This window comes from Ursus arctos, unplaced genomic scaffold, assembly GCF_023065955.2.
Source record: "Ursus arctos isolate Adak ecotype North America unplaced genomic scaffold, UrsArc2.0 scaffold_37, whole genome shotgun sequence".
Taxonomy (NCBI): Eukaryota; Metazoa; Chordata; class Mammalia; order Carnivora; family Ursidae; genus Ursus; species Ursus arctos.
This window is the reverse complement of record NW_026623053.1, coordinates 11,244,245-11,268,527: the sequence shown is the minus strand read 5'-3', so window position 1 is coordinate 11,268,527 and position 24,283 is coordinate 11,244,245. Positions and strand designations below refer to the sequence as shown.

At 37.1% G+C, this 24,283-nt stretch overlaps 1 protein-coding gene across 2 annotated transcripts in view; it reads left to right on the top strand.

The window, feature by feature from the left end:
* PRKD1 (protein kinase D1) overlaps nt 1–24,283 on the top strand; it is a 311,194-nt gene that overhangs the window by 156,404 nt on the left and 130,507 nt on the right. For both annotated transcript variants that reach the window (XM_026513536.4, XM_057306366.1), the window contains exon 2: nt 5,482–5,620. In XM_026513536.4, coding sequence (XP_026369321.1) covers nt 5,482–5,620 — 139 coding nt within the window. The remainder of the gene's footprint in view (nt 1–5,481; nt 5,621–24,283) is intronic.

Below are 24,283 nucleotides of genomic sequence, written 5' to 3'. Positions count from 1 at the left end.
AAGCCTCTGAGCCTTTCTGAAAGCCTGTTTAGTTTAATGAGGGTTTTCAGATTTCAAAGCTCACACACCTTCACATAAAAACAGATGATTATGACCAAATTAGGGAATGTTGTTCCATGAATATTTTACCCCAATATGTTCTCTTCTCAGTTGTCAGGCATTGTTTCATTATACTTTCCACCTTCCAGACATCATTTTTAAATATAATTTTTGGAAGTCTTATTGTATAGTTTCTATTCAAGCAGAACGCTATGTTACATCAAAGAAAAGACTTTTTTTCTCTTAACAGAAGGCAAATGTGCATATATTCTTTTCTGGCCAATAAAAAAAGGTACAACTTGAAAAAAAAAAATCGAACCCTCAGTTTCTGCTGCCATGACAACTGTCCCGTGAGGCTAGGCCTTCATGTTCACCCCTGTGCCCTCCTTCACAGGGCTTTGCAACCTGATTCTGAATGGCTTGTTAATGAAGAGAGAAAAGCCATTTTTATGACCCAGTAAGATGGAATGTGGGAGAGAGGATATCCATGCCTCAGTGCTCTATATCTTGGACAAATAACTTTCATGACTATTTGTAATGCTATCTTTACTTTTTAAATAATAGCTTTAATATAGGTTGTATATATAGGCATTATTCTATCTATTCTTATTTTTAAAAGTGTTTTGTGAGTCACCCTCAGAAAGAAATGTAATAATTAGGATGTGAGGTGCTCAAGCCTTACTTGAATACAAAATCATGCATTCCTTATACCCACAGTTTTACAAAGAAGCACAATATAGAATGGGATACTCAAATGTTAGCAATCTAAGACCATAGAGAAATAGAATTTAGAAATGTCCTTGAAGAAAGGACAAATTCCTTGGTGAAGAATGCAAGAGGTGTGTGGACATGTTGGCAGAAATTGTGATGAGGTAGCAGAATCCTTGTCTCCTAAGCCCTTCTTCAGTATTGCCACCTGATCCTTCCTCCATACAGCACATCCACAAGACATTAGCTAGAAGACACTGTGAAGTTTGGCTCTTCTTTGGGAAGACACCTGCTGTTTCATCTCTCTTCCTCTCCAGCTGTTATTGTCTACTCACCCCACCTCAGACATTGAATCCCTTGAATTTTCTCTCTCCTATCTTAAGTCAGAATCAGCTACCCATGGTTTTCGAAAGGATAAGGTTAAGATGATCTATACATTAATTAATGTATTGTATTTTGAGGAACATTTGTGATCAAATCAGGGAAGATTCTTTGAGTTAAAGTTTAATTCAAACTCTCAAACTGAGGTTTAAGGGTTTTGTGATAATTATTAAATTTTTAAGTTTTATTTCATTAAATTTATTTTGTATATTTATTTCAACGTAATCTTAAAATGTACTCTTACCAATCATGGAGATTTTATTTGTCTTTAACTGACTTTTCTTGCAAATGCTATTTACATAGAATTAAGTAGTCAAAAGATTGGATAGAACAGATTAGCATTCTATATTTAAAAAGCACATAAGGCTTTGAGTTCTGCTCACACGGAGTATCTGGTATAGACAAGCTCACCTGCTCCAAACAATTAGAAAACACTACAGAATGTGTAGAATACCTGTTTTTGGACATTGTCCAACAGGCAATGCAGGACTGTGATCCCTGAGAGAAGAGAAACAAACAAGGTAAGTACTATAGTCATCTGAGCTTTCTGCCTGGAGGCAGGATCCAGAGTGTAGTGTAGGGAGAAAGAACCTAAGAGGAGCCTTGTTGTCTGGCTATACGGAAGACACACAGAATAGAGCTCAAGGTGACCAAGTCAAAAGGATTTTTAGGGGAGAAATACTGGAAAGGTGGGACCTATACAGAGAAAGAGCTTCAAAAATCTGCTTAAGAGCCCGCTTGAGTGTTAGACTGAATACAGATCTGTGTATGTGTATGGTGAAAATCTGTAAGGCTCAGGAAAGAGCAGCTGCCCAGAAGCTATGAAATGAACACTTTCCAGAGCTCACACAGGGCTGAGAGACAGTTGACTTTCTATCAGGCAAATGGGAGAAATTTCACTGAACACTTGAGGTATTCCATAGAGATGTTCAAAGAGTTATGTATTAGTAGTAGGGTTAAACTATCCCTAGAGGAAATACTACTCTAAAGCTAACCTAACAAAGCTTAAAAATAAGCCTTGAAAAGACAAAACTGATCTGCAATTTTTTTACTACTTTGCCAAGACAAATATCAACATTCTTTAAGGGAAGACAACAAAGTCCAACTGCTCACATTAATTCATAAAATCTGTCATCTAATTTAAAAAGTACATGTATGTTCCACATATAAATGAAATCACATGGTATTTGTCTTTCTCTGACTGACTTATTTCTCTTAGCATAATACCCTCTAGGTCCATCCGTGTTGTTGCAAATGGCAAAATCTCATTCTTTTATATGGCTGAGTAACATTCCATTATATATAAACCATGTTATCTTTATCCATTCATTTGTCAGTGGACATTTAGGTTGCTTCCCTATCTTTGCTGTTGTGAATAATGCTGCAGTAAATAGGGGGGTGCATATATTTTTTTGAATTGGTGTTTTTATTTTCTTTGGATAAATACCCAGTAGTGGAATTACTGGATCATATGGCATTTCTATTTTTATACTTAGTAAAATAAGTCAGGCAGACAAAGACAAATACCATATGATTTCCCTTATAAATGGAATCTAAGAAACAAATGAACAAACAAACAAAAAAGCAGATACAGACCCATAAACACAGAGAACAAACAGGAGAGGGTAGGGTGTTGGGCAAAATGGGTGAAGGGGAGGGGCGCCTGGGTGGCACAGTGGTTAAGCGTCTGCCTTCGGCTCAGGGCGTGATCCCGGCGTTATGGGATTGAGCCCCACGTCAGGCTCCTCCGCTATGAGCCTGCTTCTTCCTCTCCCACTCCCCCTGCTTGTGTTCCCTCTCTCGCTGGCTGTCTCTATCTCTGTCAAATAAATAAATAAAATCTTTAAAAAAAAATGGGTGAAGGGGAGTGGGAGGTACAGGCTTCTGGTTATGGAATGAATAAATAATAGGAATGAAAGGTACAGCCTAGGGAATATAGTCAAGGTATTTTAATATATTGCATTATATGGTAACAGATGGTGGCTGCACTTGTGGTGAGCATAGCATATAGAATTGTTGAACTACTATGTTGTACACCTGAAACTAATGTAACATTGTATGTTATAACTATACTTCAATTCTTAGAAAGAATACATATGAAAAAGCAGGACATGTAGGAGAAAATGTAACCCATAAGGATCAAAAGAGTTAATGGAAATGGACCAGAATGGTAGAGGCGATGGACTTAGTAGAAGTCCAAGGATTTACATGAAAATATGAGGTAAAAGACTTATACAATGAAAACTATAAAACACTGCTCAAAGAAAGGGAAACGAACACAAATAGAAAGATATTGCACATTCATGTATTGTAAGAATTAATATTTGTTAAAATGTCTGTACTACCCAAAGCAATCCATTGATTCAATGAAATTCCTATCAAAGTAACAATGGCATTTTTTTATAGAAGTAGGAAAAACAATTCTAAAATTGGAACCACAAAAGACTCGAAATAGCCCAAGCAATTTTGAACAAGAAGAATAAAGCTAGAGGCATGATACTTCCTCACGTCAAAATATGTTACAGTAATCAAAAACAGTATGGAACTGGCTTAAAACAGATATATAGACTGATGGTCAGAGACTGATAAAGCAAAAAGAGAGAAAAGATGCAAATTACGAAAAAGTAATAAGGAGACATTACTATGGACCCTACAGACATTAAAAGGGTGATAAAAGAATAATATTAAAAAAACCTTTTTGCTCAGAAAGCCAACAATTTGGATGAAATGAATAGGTTCCTTGAAAGAAAACTACCAAAGCTCAATTAAGAGGAAATGGAAATCTAAGTAGTGCTATCTAAGAGCCAAATCTTAGTAGAAAAATCCAGGCTTTGGTGGAGAATTTTACCAGATATTTAAGGAAGACCTTAACACCAATTCTAAAGGAATCTTCAAGAATATGCAAAAAAAAAAAGCCTGAATCGATGTTTTTTTTACTTCAATCAAAAATTATCTCAAAGTGTATTATAGATCCAAATCTAAAACCCCAAACAAGAAAATGTAGAATAAAACACAGGAGATCTGTGTTACCTTAAGTTACACAAAGATTTAGCAGATATTAAAGCATGATCCATAAAGAAATATTTGGTAAGCTGGGCTTCATATAAATTAAGAACTTCAGAAAATAACATGAAGGGAATGAAAAAGCAGAGACTGGAAGAAATATCTATGAAACACATATATGATAAACAGCTTTTATCTAGAATATATTAAGAACTATCAGAGCTTAATGATAGGCAGTTCAATTTAAAAAATGGGCAAGGGAGTTGCTCAGTTGTGTGCATGGGGATGACACAATGCAAAGATGCTCAATGTCATTAGTTGTTAGGGAAAAATTAAAACTATGAGATACTATTATACAGCTGATAGAATATCTAAAATAAAAACAACCAACATTACCAAGTGCTGTCAAAGATGCAGACCAGCTAGAACACATATACTGCTGGTGGGAATGTAAAATGCAATAGCCACTTTCAGAACAGTTTGGCAATTTTTAATAAAGTTATCCAGATACTTCCATACACCACAAAGAAAAGCTTGTGTTCACACAAAAACCTGTAAGTAAACATTTATAGCCGTGTTATTTGTAATAGTCAAAAACTGAAACTAAAATGCTCTTCAACTGAGGAACGGATACATATGCTGTGTTGCATCCATGCAAAACAATGGAACACTCCTTGGCAATGAAAATGAAAAGATTAATGATACATGTAGCAGAATGGGCAATCTTGAATTCATTTCACTAAGTGTAACATCAGATTCGGGCTAAGTGGCTGCCTTTGACTCAGGTCATGATCTCAGGGTCCTGGGATCAAGCCCCACATCGGGTTCCCTGCTCAGTGGGGAATCTTTCTCCCTCTGCCCCTCCTCCCAACTCATGTTCTCTTTCTCTCTCAAATAAATATGAAATCTTTAAAAAAAAAAAAAAGAAAAACATCAGATTAAAAATTATGTACAATGTAAATGGTGCAATACCATTCATATGACCTTGAGAAGACCAAATTATGGAGACAGAAAGCAAATCAATGTTTTCTAGGGGTTGGGGGTCAGGGGAGAAGTTGATAACAAAATGGGGATGGAGATTAGGGGGTAATGGGAACTGTTCTATAGCTTGGCTGTTTTCTGTATACCATATATATGGTATGTAGTTATCCTATATGTTTGTCAAAACTTGCAGAACTGCACACTAAAAAAGGTGAATTTTACCGTATGTCAATTATACCTTAACTATTTGACGTAGCATAAAAATATCAAAATAGCTTGTATTTGTGCCCTGATGCTTAATTTTTTGGTTTCTATTCTAAATTTAGGAGGATTTTGACGTTTAATCTATTGTGGTATTTGTATTTACAGTTCCCTGAATGTGGTTTCTATGGAATGTATGATAAGATCCTGCTTTTTCGCCATGACCCTACCTCCGAAAACATCCTTCAGCTGGTGAAAACGGCTAGCGATATCCAGGAAGGCGATCTTATTGAAGTTGTCTTGTCAGGTAGTAACACTTATTTCTCTATCCATAGATTAATAGTTCGTATTTGAAGAAATCTTGGGCATAAGTTTTTAAGGCAACATAGAAAACATACATCAAACTCAGCCATAAAAGGAAATATTAGGTCTCTACCTACAGGAACTTAAAAAATTAGTTTTTGGAAAAAGCAAACGGTTTGCCTCAAGTTGGCTGTTTCTGCACCCAGTACTGTCCTAGTCACTTTTCCCAACTTTACCATCTCCCCAGGCCTCCCAGCAACACATGCTCTCATTCATCACCTTGAATCATTTGGGCAGCAGCAAAAGCCAACCAAAAACTCGCAAGTGGTGAAAGACAGATGTTAGGGCCCCAAATGTATGGAGGGTCTGGAAGCCAAGAAGTAACAACAGGGCTAGGAATCCGTAGCTTTAGTTAAGTCAGATGCCTACTCACTCTAAGCTGAGACCAAGTTGGAAACCAGAGTTCAGGTGTTACAGCAGGTCAGGCCATGCCCTGTTAACAACAGCCAGATCACTCCTTGAGGAGCAGCTGTGTTTCCCTCTGCCCAGATTTTATTTCTTATTTAGGATTTAGAAGTTACTGTGTGTATCAATACAGAAAAAATAGGCGTATTTAACTTAAAAAAAAAAAAAAGTGCCAGAGAACAGCCGTAGCCGGGATCCTTACACCAATGATCAGTGCAATAATACAAAGAGATCCAGATTTTTAATGCTAATTTTTGTGAAAATTGAGGAATTATTGAGAAACTCCGATTGTATTGCTCCTTTCTCCCCTCTGGCCATCTTTGCATGTTATCTCTTTGACTAAAGGAAATCCATTAGCTTTAATGATTCTAGATTTCACTTCCTCAAGTTCCTCAACTTATTCAGAGCCCAGACCTTGGTTGTACTGATTATAATTCAGTTGGACTTTGCTTTGACTCACTCCAGTTTGTCTTTGTGTTTGTTGGTCACCTAGCGCTGTGTCAGGTCCTGGGATCGCCACATTTTCACTGTGTAGCTAGATCCTATAGAACAACTTGTTTTGCTAGGCAAAAGTAATAATGTTCTTGTTTATAGGGTTGCCACTTGCTGAATCAAAAAAGCAAAAGCTTTCATGTGTTTTCTGCAGACAATAGCAACCACTTTAATTTATTTATTCATATATATATTCAAGTATAATTAACATACAGTGGTGCATTACTCTCAGGTGTACAGTGTAGCAATTCAGCAATTCTGTACATTACTCAGTGCTCATCATGAGTGTATTCTTAATCCCCTTCATCTATTTTACCCATCCCCCCACCTACCTCCCCTCTGGCAGTTATTAGTTTGTCCTCTACAGTTAAGAGTCTGGGTTTTTTTGTTTGTTTCTTTTTTTCTTTGTTCATTTGTTTTGTCTCTTAAATTCTACATGAGTGAAATCATATGGTATTTGTCTTTCTTATTTGGTGTTTGACTGACTTATTTCACTTGTCATTATACCCTGTAGATCTGTCCATGTTGTTACAAATGGCAGGATTTCATTCTTTTTTATGGCTGAGTAATACTCTGTTGTACGTACAGACCACATCTTCTTTATCCATTCATCTGTTGATGGACACTTGGGCTGCTTCCATATCTTGGCTGTTGTAAATACTGCTGCAATAACCATAGGGGTTCATATATCTTTTTGATTTAGTGTTTTCATTTTCTTTGGGTAGATACCCAGTAGTGAAATCTTACTGGAATATGTGGTAGTTCTATTTTTAATTTTTTGAGAAACCTCCATGCTATTACCTTTCGTTGGCGCTTTCACAAAACTAGTGCACCTGGCCTCAAAAAACTAGTGCCTTAGACATGTCGTTTTTTAAGTTTCCTATTTCTGAACAGGAGGGGCTGCCTGAAATAAATTTTTCAGGGAAATCATGCCCTGGATCCATTCTCTGTATAATTCATATTAAACAGATAGCCAGGCTGCTTTGCAAATAATGTAATACATTTTATGAATCTTTTATTTTTTTGCTTGTGGCAATGTCCAGAAATATATGAGAATTTTTAAAATTGCGTTTCAAAATTTAATTTATTTTTCTTTCCATTTTACTTTTGTTGTCAAGCGCTTTATAGTGATACCAGACAGATTGAATGCAAGCTGTGTGTGGGTGTGCCTGTGCTTGTGGGGGAGTGAAGAGGGCTGCCTGTTTCTCAGTGAGCAGGACCTGCGGATGCAGCCCTCTGCATTGCCCCGCCGCCCGGGGAGCAGCATGATGCTTCTCCTGCCATCTCTGCAAACCAAGACCCTCATTGTGTTTCTACTCCACTTCTTTTACCAGCCACCCTTTCTGTTCCATGTTCTGCTTCTCCTGTCTCCCTGGCCACAATTGCTGAGAGGCCCCTTAAAGACGGCCTTTTTTCTTACTTGTTGTCCCAGTACCAGCCTCTTCTACTCTTATTGGCTATCTTGTTGGTATTTAAAAGGAGCCGTCTGTAACAGCCTACTTGCACATTTGAACCTGGGGACTTTCAACTTTTTCAGTCCACATAGTCCCACTTCCCCAATGTCATTTAACCCTTATATATTCAAGTATATATATTTAGTTAAATATATGTATTTATAATTACTTATTATATATAATACATGTAGTGTATGTGTTTTTTATATATACACACATTCAATTATGTTTAATTGATGATCTCTCGCATTTTCCCATTAGCTTCTTTGGCGGCTGTATTTTCCTCCCTCCTCTCCTACTCTCATGCTTTGCACTGTGATTTTCTCAGTGAATGTTAAAAATGGTTTTTCCTTAATTCCCCCTCCCCCCCATTATAACCCTGTTTTCCCCCATGCCCCTTTCCTTTCTGCTTGTCGTCAGTCGCCTACGCCTGAGCTCACCACGGAGGCATCGTCCGGCTCCGAGGTCCTCGCTCGGGCACTCCTCCTCCATCTTGCCTGCTGCTAACGAATCCACATCCCTGGGCCCTGTCTTTTGGCTGTAGTTTTCAGTCACTAACTCCCTACCATCTTAGGACTGTATTTTTCCCTTTCTTTTTCTCTCCCCACAGCACGTGGGCCACTATGTGCATGTCTTAGGTTGCTTTGATGCAATCTCAACTATCTCGTGTTCTCTTACACCTGAAGGGCCTGTGACATAGGTCTGTAACCTGAATGACTTTACCATCTATTTCTGCCATTCCTGTTCCTGAGCTACACAGGGCTGCTAGACACACAGTCCCCTGTCTCTGTGTCTCAATGCAGGCTCGTCTTTACCGGCCTTACTACTGTTCAGCAATCTCTTCTCCCCCTTGCCCTCCCATCCTTTTGTTACCATAGATGAAGTTCTCAATAAATATATATGAGCTGATTAACTAGTGGCTTTCACCTTAGAAGTTCTCATATTTACAGAATTTTGACAAAATATTGATTCGTTGTAAAAATATTATTTCTGGGTATATCCTCAATAGTAAGAAACAGAAAGTTCACGTCTCCTTGCTGTGCACTGACTCAGCCCTTACCAGAAATTGGTGCCTGTAATGTGGGCAGGGCTGCATTGCAGTATAATTGGAGGCAAGACAAATGATTGCTAACGAAGGCACTTCAGGCCTGGATGCAAGAGAGCTCATATCACTTACTCATTCCTGACCTAGTCCCGGAAGAATACGGAGTGCTGTAATTGGCCTGAGAAATATGCCATTTCCTGAAGGTGTGGTTAAGAATCAACTTCATTTCAAATGCAGTGGCTGTAAGAGGTAGGGGAACAAAACTCTGGGCATCCCCTCTGTTGCCTTTCGACCAGTTTCAGAACAAAAATGATGCTGTGGAGATTTTCCTCTTAAAGGCTATAATTTTATTGTTAAAAATCACTTATCCAAATTTTCTGTTTTTCCCCATGAAAAAATAAATTTTACTCTGTAGTTCAGCATAAACATAACCTGGTTCTTTTAATGTTTAACCAGTATTCCACCAATAGGAACATGTTCTGACATAGGAGTACAGATGTGAGAAAATATGGAAAAAATTAATTTTGAGGAAGGTGAAATACTCTTGTCTCTTCAGGCAGCATCAAGAATTTTCTCTTGCTTGTGTCATTTTATGCTGAGACCTTTCATCATCTGTTAGTACTAACCAGGCTGCTCCTGGCTATTTTGCTGATTTTTTCTCTCCTTTTCTTTTTGAAAAACAGGGCTTGTATGAGCTAGTGCATTGAGACCCAGTAAGCCAGGAAAATATTGCTCATGGGTGGATGGGCTGGGTTCTGGAGAAAAAAAGAAATAACTCTATGGAAGTTCCCCACCATGCACACTCCCACCACTGGCGAATTTTCTTTGTCTATTAAGCAAAGGAACAGCATTGCTACTATTGTTATGGACTAAGAAAACACTGCAAATGGAAATTTCTCTTTCTAAAGCCAAAGTCAAGTTCAAGTGTATAGTACTAACCTATAAAATATAGTTCATGGAATTTATCTGAAGCCTTCTTCATGATGAGTCTCTATCAAAGCCTGATATTCAGCCATAGCAAAGCACATTAATAACAGGACTGTGTTCACATGATCAGCTCTTTGTTTTTTTGTTTTTTGGGGGCTCGATTTCTAATAAATGTGTGTGTGTGTCTAATATGTGGTTAAATGGAAAATAGACAAGGACTACAAAAATTTTTCTAGTTAAATTACAATTTTAAAGTCTTAGAGCTAAATGTTGACTCTTCCCTTCTTTCATTAATGGTAAAAATCTAATTCTTTTCAGATCTTTTTCACTAGTTTTTACAATAGATTATGCAGGATTGTTTATAACTTTTGCAAAGCAGTGTTACCACATGTGGCTGGCTATTTGTTCCATACCAGAGACGGGAGCCTCATTAGAAAGCTAGTGCTGTAGCCCAGGAAGACGGGGCTGTGGGCCTATTTTCGGGCAGTGATTCAAGAGCTGAAAATGGGATAGAGAGATTAAGAAATATTTTAGAGGTAAAATTGAAGAGATATATATCCATTTGGATATAGCTGATGAAGGGAAATGAGAATACGAAGAGGACTCCAAGGAGAGCTACAGCCACCTAAGAATGATCACATGCTCTTTCCCTCACACCAGTCTTGCTCTCACATGTTGTTCAGTGTGTTTGTTGAGTGGTTGGGCTACTGCTCCAAGATGCTGGAGAACTAATTTCTTGGGAATATAGTATCTTTGATTTCCTTTGTGATTTTGTACAAGTTGCCATAGTCTCTAAGATTCAGGGGTTTTTATTTGTTTTTCACTCAAAAAAGAATCTTATACTTGGATGAAAGTATCAAACAGGGCTAGTAGTGCATGGATTCCATATTTTCTTCAGTCTGCAGGTAAAGTGGTATGCATTAACAATTGAATACAGTTTCCAGGGCCAGATCATCTGGCTTCATATTCTTTCTCTATTCCTCACTATTTACATCTTTGCAAAGACATTTAGTCATTCTGTGCCCTAGATTCCTCATCTGTGAAATGGAGACAGCACTACACCTACATTGTAAGGTTACTACAAACATTAAAAATAAGTTAACACGGGGCACCTGGGTGGCTCAGTCAGTTAAGCGTCTGCCTTCGGCTCAGGTCAGGATCCCAGGGTCCTGGGATCGGATCCCACATTGGGCTCCCTGCGCAACAGAGAGCCCGTTTCTCTCTCTCTCTCTGCCTGTTGCTCCCCCTGCTTGTTTTCTCTCTCTCTGTCAAGTAAATAAATAAAATCTTTTAAAAAAATAAAAATAACTTAACGCATGTAAGCACTTCAGAGATTTCTACACTCAGGCAACTACACAATAAATGTTTGCTATTCTGGTTGCTTCTCCTCCTCACACTCTAAGCAGCCTTTCCTCACAATGTTCATGGTTGTTAAACATACCACAGAAGGGAATCCTGGTCTGATAACTTTGAGAACTGTTGTGTCAAACAGTGTTAAAAGAGTTATTTATTGCAGGATTCTTCAGAACTTTGGTGCATGCTAACATGAAGCATAACTCTCTAAGATCACTTCCCAAATTCACTTTAACACAGATACTTTATTTTTTCCCTCCAAGTATATGGTGAGTCTTGGCCTCAGCAGTCTACACTGGCAATACTCCTCTGGGTCAAGCCTGTGGACCAGATGGTCTGAGAGGGTATATCTGTTCTGTCTACCCATAGGCCACTTCTCTCTCACAGAGGGGAATATTTGAAAAACAGGAGTTAGGAAGAAAGAAAGCTTTGTTTACATAATAGCACAAGGTTTTGAATCAGTTTACATAAGTAATATTTCCTTCACAATGACTCTGGGAGGCAGTGAAATCAGATATCTTTTTTTTTTTTTTTTTAAAGATTTTATTTATTTATTTGACAGAGAGAGACAGCCAGCGAGAGAGGGAACACAAGCAGGGGGAGTGGGAGAGGAAGAAGCAGGCTCCCAGAGGAGGAGCCTGATGTGGGGCTCGATCCCAGAATGCCAGGATCACGCCCTAGGCCGAAGGCAGATGCTTAACGACTGCGCTACCCAGGCGCCCCATGAAATCAGATATCTTAAAAGCTATAAAATATACATTTTAACTTGCCCACATCCTGCAGTGTAGTAGAGGTATACCAGAGCTCGAATCTAAGTGTTTAGTGATTATTAACATTACCTCAACTTCAGGTTAACCATTTGAACTTGTACCAGTAAACAGGGTTTCTTGAGGATCTGTTCAAAGAATTCCTACTATGGTCAGTTGATATTTCAGGGAAATATTGATGGTATTTGTAACAGTGAAACCAGTAATGAGCTACAGGTGCCCCTGACATTATTTTTATCGTAGAACCCTTATCCCCTCTTCGTAAAAATAAATATTTAATAAATATGTATACTGTGACCAGGTTAAGAAAACCCAGAGGCTCTTCTTCATAGAGCGACAGTACAAAATATGAAAAAACAAGGTAACCCATGCCCCTGCTTAAAAAGGATCCCATCATATAATTTCACAACTCTGATCAAAATTGAAATACTGTCTTACCATCACTATATTTAAGGAATCCTTATGACCATGTTTTTCTGTTTCTAGTATTCAGTGCCTAAACCATGAGCCTCCCCCCCCCCCCAAAAAAAGGTAACAAAGTTCTAGCAAGGTCCTTTTTTCTTTTATAGAAAATGTAAATCATTGATTTGTATGGTACTGTGCAAGTTATATCCATTTCTTTCGGATATAGGATACTGCTTAGCAGTGTTTTATACTCCTCTGAAATATGGGTGGAGGAGGAAAACTGTGAGAGTGAAACATTAGCTCACTGCATTATTTTCCCCAAGAATACATTAGATAGACATAGTTTTGTTTGTTTGCTTTTAAGAAGAGAGAATTAATCATGGGAAGCGCCTCCCCAGTCATCGTACTACTTGAGTAATCAAGGTTGTAAAAGACCTGGCCTTGAGTACTCAATTTATATTTCTTTGTAGTTGTTTTGGACATCTAAGTGTTCCAGGCTTGGTGGTGCCAATTCCTGTCTGTCCAACTTTAGTTGCAATTATCTGTGCTGGTGGTTTTGTAATAATGGAAAACTTAAATGTAAGATTTCAGGCCGTTACTCTTTTCTTCGAAGTATGGTTTATGTTAAGTGTGTCTTCAGCATTTCCTTTTTATTATTGTTAATATTAATCTTCTTTCCGTCTTTATCTTGCAAGTAAACCTTATTTTAGGTTCTTTGTACTACATTAAATCGTTTTCATAGAAAAGTGAATACAAAGAGGAGGCTATTGGAATGTTTCCATAGACTTTCCACTTTTCCCAACTTGTGACTCACCGGGATATGGCGGCTCGGAGCACTCCTTCCTTACTTTGGCAGTTTTCTTGATTATTTGTCTCTGTGGAGTGGAGTCTCTAGGGAGATGTGGCACAATAGTGCATTGCTTCTCTCTCTTTTTATACCCAAGTAACCCTAACCCTAAAGGGAAAAGTTCTTTGAAGAATCTTATTTCATTTGAAAACTTTATGCAGATTTTGCATTCTGCTGTGTTCGATTTCTCTTGTTTAATTTTGAATAAATAATATTTCTCCCTCTGTTCTTTAAGAAGAACAACATTAGTGATGATATAAGGACATATAGCATTCGTGATGTGTTAGGCACTGTTTTAAATGCTTTACATAGATTAACTCAGAAATATGCATCACAATTATTTTATGACATATATCCACATAAATCCAGTTTGATAATTAGTGGACTTCCAGTCAAAGACTAGGCTGAGCTACCATTTATTTCTTGTCTAATGATTGGCAAGTCACCTTCTTTGTCACCTTCTTTCCCTGAGTCTTTATCCATCACCTGTCAAATAGCAATGGTAATATCTTTACTATGGTGTTGGGCTGTAGATTTCATGAGGATAAATAGAAAGCATTTCACAAGATGCTTGGTGAATGTGAGGTACTCTGCCTTCTTGTTCCACCTCCACCCCACTGGTCTACACATTTCTTGAAACAAGAACCATTTATATTTATATTGAATCCTCAGGACCTGGCATGTCACGTGCAATCAGCATCTCTTTGTTGAGTGAATGAATGGATACTTGAAGTAACAAAATGAACAAACCAATAAGCACATTATTAAACTGGTACTCTATATATGATGTCCAGAAGTTACTGCTGTTCTGTAGGAATTGAATTTCAATGCTTACTGTTGGCTGTCCTTGGCCTAATCTATTAGTAATATCAATATTATTATCACTTGACTAATCCCTTTTTTCTGGTTTCTTGCTATCTTCTACACGTTGTCAAAAACTAATTATTTTTTAGAAATTACTTATTTTTAGAAATCCAGTTCTGCTTTCAAAATATTTCAGCGTCTTTCACAGCATTTCTCATGTAAAAGAAGACCTGATTCATAAAGCACCAATTGTCCTATCTGATTCCCACAACGCCTGGTTTATACTCATCACCATGACCAAGTAACTCATTTGCAACCTACCTCAATTCATTCTTCCTTCAACCAGTTTTCCCAGACATTGCTCTTTTCTTTCAAATGTTCTTGCTCTCTTTCTTAAATGTATTCAGTAAGCACTCCTTTTCAATGCACCTCCTCTATACCCCCATGCTAATCTCACTTGCCTTCATCACTTCAGTGTCCTTTCCTAATCTGGAGCTTCAGTGCTCCATACCTGCGTTAGCTCTTAGTAGTGACCCTGGCGCTGGCCTCAGGCTCTGACTTCTCTATTTCCATGTCTGGAAGGAACAAGGACTGATATCGTGAGATGCTGCCTGACCTTTCCTGCTCTTTCTCCTCCTCCCACTCCCAGTCCTCACATTGGAGCACCATTGCTTTATCCACCTAACAGAACAGCTGTCTGTGCCTAAGGGTCAGCTGGCACCATCTATAGGAAAAGCTGAGTCATGTGCTCCAAAACCAGAGTCTAAATCTCCATAGATCTCTGTCCACGTACATACCGTGGTTTTCAGAGACAGGCGAGATCAAGCCCCTCTGTTCACACAGAATTAGCCTAAGGCCTAGTTCTTCGCCATCTGGCAAGTGGATATCCAGCCAGAAATCATAGTTTTTCCTTCTCTTCTCTTTTCATCTATTACTTCTTTAATTGAAGCCAGTATTATAACTCTTTCAGATAAACAGGAAAAAAAACACAGGGGTAATGAAAACCACGCAAAGGGGACTTTTTCCTCTGTATTTTCTGGTCTCTGTGTAACCAAAAATTCTTTATATTTGCTTCTTAGGGTGGAGATTTAACTGTCTCCTGTATGTAAATCTTACGATGTTGCAACTCAGTGTACAACAGGATCTCAGAGAACCTTGCATGTTCAGAATCATTCTAGAAAATATACTAAGATACTAGCTTCATTCTTTTTGCCCTTTTACATGAATTCATGTATAAAATACACATACACACAAGTCTTATTAATCTATCTCATCTATCAGATTTGACTCTAAATTGTGTGGGACTTATTTAAGAAATCACACTCCGACTCAGAAATGAAGATTTTTCCACATCAGAGGTACTGAAATAGATGAATTACAGAACCAAACCCTAGTACAAAAAATGTTTTAGGAAATCATAGTATCTGGTAAATAGGTATTTCCTTGGTTCACTTCTATATAGAGGTGATATGAATAGGTTTCTTGCCATAATCTTTGAAAAAGTTATTAATATTGAGTTAGCACAAAATTCTTGTGTTCTAGGCTCAAACTGGAGAATAAAACTGTTTCAAGTTTTATTTTGTCCATCTGTTATAAAAACACGAAATTCTGTTCATGAGAATTGGCTGAGAGATAGGCAACTCAACCATTTCTCTAGTTTGCCCTGTCTACACTAACTGTGAGTGGCTATACTAAATTTAACTAAAAATAGGTAAAATTAAAGCTGAGTTCCTCAGTCGCACTAACTGTATTTCAAGTGTTTAATAGACACGTTAACTAATAGCTACCATATTGATATAAATATTTCACTATCAAAAAAAAGTTGTTAGAGCAGCTAGAAAACTAAATTTACTCCTAAAGATCTAGAACACATTGTTTGCACACACACACACACACACACACACACACACGCTGCAGAAATGCCTTTACTGAAATGTTCTTTGATATGACATTTAGAGGAATGTTAGAAATAACACACCTGAATGCTTTGGTAGTATATATATTACCAAAATCTCAGGGGAGAAACTGTCCACTGTATTACCCTGTGACTTCCTTACAGGACAAATTCCTCAGACTTTATTACCCCAATATAGCTTTATTTTATGAGTAATGTTACTCTTATATGATATCTGGTTTTTCTTCTTGCTTTGGCCTCGTCCTCTCAGATCAGAATTCATGGGCCACCTTTAATATGGTAGAAGCCAATACTGCATCACTTTTACTATACTAATTCTTTGTATTTGTCACAATATTCAATTTCCCCTGTTTTCTTAATTTCTTTATCTTGTTTCATTGCATGCTACCCAGAATACCTTAATGTTTAAAAGCACAGACTCTGGAACCAAGCTGCCTGAGTTCAGTTCCCAGCAGTGCATGTATTAGCTCTGTGGCATTGGGAAGGCTAGCTAGTGTCTGGGTATCAGTTTCCTCGCCTTCAAACTGAGGATGCATGTGATAAAAATGTATAGTATCTAACACACTACCTAGGACATAAGGATCTTGTAAAATCATATTAGAAATGGAGGCGATAAGAAGTGTAGATAGGAGAAAAAAAAAGAAAGAGGTCAGGAAGAATAATACAGCATCATGGTGTATAGTATATAGACTAATTGTACGATTTATGAATGGCTTCATTTCTTTGTTTTATCTCTCCTTTCTTCCAACATAAATTTTTGCTGGCTTATAAAAACATACAAAATATAATAAAAATGTCAGCAGTTGATGGTGGATGTTGTCCAAGTTAGAAAGACAGCATTATTTATTTGAGAGAGAGAGAGGGAGAGAGAGCACGAGCAGGGAGGGGGGCAGAGAGAGGGAGAAGCAGATTCTCTGCTGAGCAGGGAACCAGACATGGGACTCCATCCCGGGACCCTGGGATCATGACGTGAGCCGAAGGCAGATGCTTAACCAGCTGAGCCACCCAGGTGCTCAGAAAAGACATCATTTAATTAATGTGAATTCTAGAATATTTATTAAAAAGCAGTCATATAACTTTATCCTCATACTTGATAATCTACTTTGAATTTGAGGAAAGCCTGTTTTTGAAGGCCAGACCTTTCGTTGGTATAGTGCCCATCTGTTTTTTCTCAGGGAAATAATTTCTCTCGGTTTTGGGGAAATTTACATAGCAGCATTCTGAATGCAGTTTTTAAAACATTTTGGTCAAAGATTGATCAATAAAAATTGATATTGATCAAGACTTTTTATGATCTTATATCTTTTTTTTCCTTTTTCACTGTGAAGACATTGGAATGCTTTCTTCTCTTTTGCAGGGATAATTCTCTTAGTAATGGGAAAAATTACAACATATACTTTGTTTCCGTATTCATCTCTCTCTTTCCCTCTCTCTCTCCCCCCCCCCCCGTCTCTCCAACACACACACACACACACACACACACACACACACACACACACACACAGCAGGAAGGCTTGGAGGAGGAAGGAAAGAAAGGAAGGAAAGTCAGAATTGTATATACCATCAAAATCAGCGAAATAAAGGCATTGAAGGCTGCCTGCGTTAACAAGGGCCAGTTGGAGACTGGCTACTGAATGGCTCTCTGGAGTCCTCATGGGCATGGGTTTTTTTTTTGTTTTGTTTTGTTTGAGGTAAAGGATTGGGCTTCACTTGAAAAGTTGCCACATGCCCCTTTTGGATGTCCCACGATGGGTGGTGGTGGCTCATAGCACTTCTGTTCAATAGCTCAGCCGTGCCACCATCTGCCCGGCACTTTCATTCTGCTGGTTGGCATGTCGTTTATTTGCTGTTAACATGCAACCCATGTAAAAATCTCTCATAATCTGCCAAAATTAGAAATGCAGCTGTTTTAAGTCTTAAACAGCACTAGCACTATTCATTATGCCTGTATGGAGGAATAAAATAGAAAGATGTGTTTGAAAAGAGCAGTACTACACCAGAATGTATTTGTACCTCCACTCTTCTAAGTTATTTTTAAGACATCTATAGCCTGTTACCAGTGTTGACTTCAGGCTTAGAGTGAAGTCAACACATAAATATACCAAATATCTCTTTTCCTACATATATTTTAATTTCAAGAATTGAGATTTGAATCAAGCCCTGAGCTCATTTTTTTTCATGTTGAGAGGCAATTTCAGCTTTTCAGTTTCTAGAAAATGACAATTTTTTTTTTGGCTAACTCTGGGTCTCATCTTATTCTATTTTTATTTTCCTCAGAAGTTTTTTGAGGTTCTGATCATTATAACTTGTTAATCCTGAGAGCATGGTAATGTAAAGCTGCGTGGAGAATTTTCAATGAGTCCAAACAGTTGGTCCTCTATTTAAAAAAAAAAAAAATTAGAGAAAAAAGATTTTTCTCCCCACACAGTAATCCCTCGGATGTTGAAAAACAAAAACCAAAAGTAAAACAAAAACTACCCCTTGCTTCACTGTGTTATCCACAAGCAGCGTTTTAGGAATGATAGACATTAGGAAACAATGAAGCCCTGGTATGGGGCAATCCATCCAGAGACACCTTTTTTCACAGTGATTAGACATGAGCGTTTTGAAACTAAAGTTGGATAGTTTGACATTGGTTTGCTCCAGACTTTACACTTTGATATTCATGTAGGTTTAAAGATCGAAGTTGAATTTATTTCATTATGTGTTAATATTGCCCCCACGTGAGCTCTTTTACCATGTGAATTTTGATCACTTAAAATCATTTGTATTTGTGAGAACTGACCTGTAGAAAATTACTTCCTACGGAATCAGGTCATGAAAGCAATGACAGAGCAAGAGACAAGTTTGCTGAAATGGATGTACTTGTTATACATTTACCTTACATATTCAACAAGATTAATAATCCTAAATGATGGAGCAGTAGGTTATCATTCTTTAAAAAATCTGTATAACAGTTAGTTCAAGGGGCGCCTGGGTGGCTCAGTCCTTAAGCGTCTGCCTTCGGCCTAGGGCGTGATCCCTGCGTTATGGGATCGAGCCCCACATCAGGCTCCTCCTCTGGGAGCCTGCTTCTTCCTCTCCCACTCCCCCTGCTTGTGTTCCCTCTCTTGCTGGCTGTCTCTATCTCTGTCGAATAAATAAATAAAATCTTAAAAAAAAAAAAAACAATTAGTTCAGTGCCAGATATATAGTAGTCAGTCCAAAACTACTTGTTCATGATTGATATGCTTTGCTTTGCAATTTAAGACTTCATAAATGGCTCTCAATGTGAAAGGAAGAATTTAAGTTTGATTTCAGGGAGTTAAAATATTTGGAAAATTTCAAAGTTAAAAGAGACATTATTCCTTATGACATGCTATTCTAACAAGTATGATCACTTTTTTATAAAAAATTATTGTAAAATTTTAATGAAAAATATTTGTTTAATTCTATAGTCTTAATATACTACCTTTTCCATGTAGAAGAAAATGTGTCATGTTTATATATTGAGCCAAATAGATACATCTTGTCCTTCAAGCTTAATAGCAATTTCAGGATTATCTCCTGGGTAAATCTCTACTCTTGCTGGTTTTATGCTTTTAAGAACATTTAGTGCTGAGCAGAGGTCTTGGTTTGCTATCTCTAATGATTGAAATCTATTTTTGGTCTCCTGGAGTACTTAACATGCAGAACAAGTGAGACAAGCACATATGCATCTTTCCAGCTTTAAAATCAGACTAGCCTCCATAGATGTTACCACCCTAGCAAGTGAATCCACAGTCAAAACCCAATAGCTTTTTAAATTAACTTTAATTTTTGAATAGTTTTAGATTTACAGAAAAGTTGCAAAGATAGTACAGAGCATTCACCTCACCCAGATTTGCTTTCCTCTAATGTTATCATCTTACACCATCATGGTACATTTGTCAAAACTAAGAAATCAGCATTGGTCTATGATTTGAACTTACCAGGTTTTTTCCCATTAAGGTCCTATTGATGATCCAGGACCCAGTTCAGAGTACCACATTGCAATTAATTATGTTTTTCCAGTGTCCACTGGTCAGCGACCATTTCTCAGACTTCCCTTGTTTTTCATGACTTTGACAGTGCTGAGGAAGACAGACCAGGTAGTCTATAGAATGTCTCCCATCTGGGTTTACCTGATATTTTTCTCATGAATAAACTGGGTTATGGATGTTTGGTATAAAATACCAGGTAAGTGCAGTATACTTATCAGGTGTCAACACAACCTCACTGACGATGTGAATCTTCATCACCTGGTTAGGGTGGTGTTGGCCAGGTTTCTCATCTGTAAATTACTATTACTCTTACTCTACTCTGTCGCTAAGTTTAGCCTCCTTCAAGGGAGGAGGTGAGGATAAGTTCCACACTCTGGAAAGGGAACTACCTATATATATTAAGTTGAATTTTTCTGGAAGGAGAATTTGTCTCTTCTCCATTTATTTATTCAAAACACAACTTTAGAGTTTTTTTTTTTTTTTGCTACATTCGATAACACAAGTTTTAGTGCCACTTGTCACAGCAATATTTTTGAGTTCAGCTTTTCTTACTGTACACATAAGAGAATACACACACATGTATGTGTAACTTAAAGAGATAATTGTGAATACCAATGAATACCAGTATGGTCAACTGTGATGGTTAATTTTCTGTTCAACTGGGCCATGGGTGCCCAGATTTTTGGCTAAACATTCTGGTTATGCCTTTGAGGATATTTCTGGATGAGATTAACATTTGAGTCAACAGACTGAGTGAAGCAGAGTGCCCTTCTCAGTGTGGGTGGGCCTCCTCACCCAGTCTCTTGTAGTCCTGACTAGCAAAAAGGCAGAGTAAGGGAGGACAGTCTGCTTGACTGTCCCTGAACTAGAACATTGGTCTTCTCCTGCCTTCGGACTGGAATTGGAACTAAGTCATTGGCTCTAGAGCTTGCTGACTGCTAATCTTGAGACTTGTTAGCCTCCATAATTGTGTGAGCTAATTTTCATCCTATTGGCTGTTCTTCTGTGGAACTCTGACTAATACGCCAATCATCCCACTGAAGAAATAGAAAAATACTACAAGCCTGAAAACCCTTTGTGTGCCCCTTCCCTGACTTTGTCTCTTTCTTTTGAAATTTATGTTAATCATCTCTTCGCATTTATTGTTTTATGTGGTGAGATTTTAAAACTTATAAATTGAAATTCTTCTGAAATCTTCTTCTATTAAATAGATATGAATCTGGGCTAGCAAAGGCTATAAAATAATCCTTTTACACTTTTACATTTTCCCCTTTTCTGTAGGAGAATAAAATGCATGTCTTAATTCTTTAGTAGTAATAATGATAGAGCATACTCTGAATAAACTAACTCTTGAGGAGTTTCTTCATTCTGTAAATAATCTGCTTCTGAAGCAGGTGCTAATCAATGGATAAGGATCTTCTTATATTTAGTTCTAATTTGCCATAAAAAAGGAGCTTTGCTTAATAACAATTTTCAAGCATTGTAGTGCAAACTGTAGAAACTTGACATATTAATACTATGATAAAAGCTAAGTCATATAAAATATAGCTTGGAGCAGTTATACAACATTTTACTGTCTTGCTGTGGAAGGAGTGATTATAGCTTTGTTTCAATTCAAAGACCTATACTTATTTTTAAAATAAATATTATAAGTTGTAAAGACACTTGGTGCCTTTACTGAGACTAATAGGTAAGGAGAAAATATTTGGACAAATCTCTTATTTTACATTATGGGCACTGTATACATTTTGAAATTGAATTTGTGAAAGTTTCAAATGTTTATACACTTACAACAATAGTTATACAATCCCTAAAACAAAGACTTGCAAGCTTCAAACCCTAATAGTTAACTCATGTTTCTAAGTCATTTAAGTTTGCCTACTGACCACATGCAAAACTAATCTTACTCCCACTTCTTTATGTCATCCTTTAAATATGTAATGCCCTAAAATCTCCTCTTTTCTAGGTCATGTTTTCTTTTCTTTTTTTATTTGGTATTTTTTCAGCTTTATTAAGATATAATTGACAAGTAAAATTGTAAAATATTTAAAGTGTACAACATGATGGGTTGATACATGTATATACTGTGAAAGGATTCCCTCCATTGAATTACATAACTTCCATCACCTCACAAATTTACTTTTTTGTGTGTAAAAACATTTACGTTCTACTCTCTTAGTAAAATTAAATTATGCAATACAGTGTTATCAACTATAGTCACCATGTTATACATTAGATCCTCAGGCCTTAATCATCTTATAACCAGGATATGTTTTTATAGTTCCTTCACTTGCCTAAAGATCATTTAATTGGTCATCCCATTAAATTGTTCTTCCTGATGTCATTTTATTTGCTTGAAAAAGGCATCACTGTGTGTTACTCTATTAGAAAGGAATGATAAGCATACTAGAATGACTGACAATACGTACTTAATAAGCAGCTTCTGTGTTTTGGGTTATAGAGGAGCCCCCAAAAGTAAGATTGACAAACTTACCTTTAATGGTCAACTGGCACTTATAGTTAGTAGTGATAGGTAGTTGATGGAGACAGAAGTGTCAGAGTCAGATATTTCCAGAAGTCATGACAGGGTCAGTGATCTGTCAACCTGAAAGTTTTATCCTAGGGGTCATTTTATGATTATGAGTAAGCAAATCCAGGTAGGTACTCAACATTTAGGAAGCCCATAGAGATAGTATGGGTACTTAAGTCAGATTTGGATTTAAATATGATAGGGATGATAGTCAGGTTAGGATATTATTATTACTTACAAATTGAAAGAAAAATTTTTTGAATTTTTTGTGTGACTTCTTCAAATTCATAACTTGAATAGCATCTAACAACAGTGTTACTGAAAAACTCTCATCAGTGAACATGAATAAAGAATATATGGAATGAATTTCCATTGAAGTTCAAAGGCTTAAGAAGAAATGAGGAAACCAAATTTTTAAAATGGGCAAAGAATTTGAAAAAAAAAATGAGCAAAGAATTTGAATAGAAATTTCTCCAAAGAAGTTGCATACATGACCAATAAGTGCATGAGAAGATGCTCAACTTCATTAGTCACTGGGGAAATGCAAATCAAAACCACATGAGGTACCACTTTGTACCCAAAAATCAAATAGAAAGGCAATAGCAAGTTCTTTGGCAAAGATGTGGGGAAATTAGGACCCTATATTGCTGATTAGAATGTAAAATTATACAGCTCCTTTGAAAAAGAGATTGACAGTTCCTCACAATTTCCCAGTAATTGACTCCTAGGTATATACCCAAGAGAAAACATGTTCACACAAAAACTTGTACACAAGTATTCATAGAATTATTCATTGTAGTCAAAATGTAGGAAAAGAACAAATCTCCATTAACTGATGAATAGATAAACAAAATTTGGTATATCCATTCAATGAATGTTATTTAGCCATAAAAATGAATCAAGTATTGATACATCCTACATCGTGGATGTACCTTAAAAATATTATCCTAAGTGAAAGAAATCTGACACAAGTGATGACTTATTGTATTATTTCATTTCAGTGACATGTCCAGAATAGGCATAACCATAAAGACAGAAAGTAGATGGAAAATAAAAGAAAAATAAATAAATAAGAATTTGGCTTTTCTGTTCATTTAGAGGATAAAGGTTTCGTAGAGGGAAGAACAAGGGAAGGTATTATATCAAAAATACCATGGAGGTTTTTTATACACAATTTCAGTTGCTTTAAGAACTTTTAATTGCTGAAGATCAATAGAATATAAGGATTACAGAGTCAAGAAACTGAATAAAAGCTTTATTTGGGGGACTTATTTAAAGAAGGATTATTATTCAAATTATCCTCTTAGGATAACCTGTCAGTGTGAGTAGTTCAAAGGATTTGGCTTTAGCGCCTTGCAGTATTGACATGTAATATGCTTTTGATTCTTTTGCTTCAGAGATTTTTCTATTCTTGCCAATGCAGAATAATCTCTTCTCCTTAACTGATACATGTTTATGCAGTGATATGATATTCTTGATAGAGCAATATTACATCTTAGCTTTGACAGGACAGAAATTTCATGGACAGAATTGTGTATGAGTCCATGCACACCTACATGTGTGTGTGTGTTTATGTGTGTGTGTGTTTTCAGTAATTAGCTGGTGTAGGGCCCCTGGGTGGCTCATTCGGTTAGGTGTCTGCCTTCAACTCAGGTCATAATC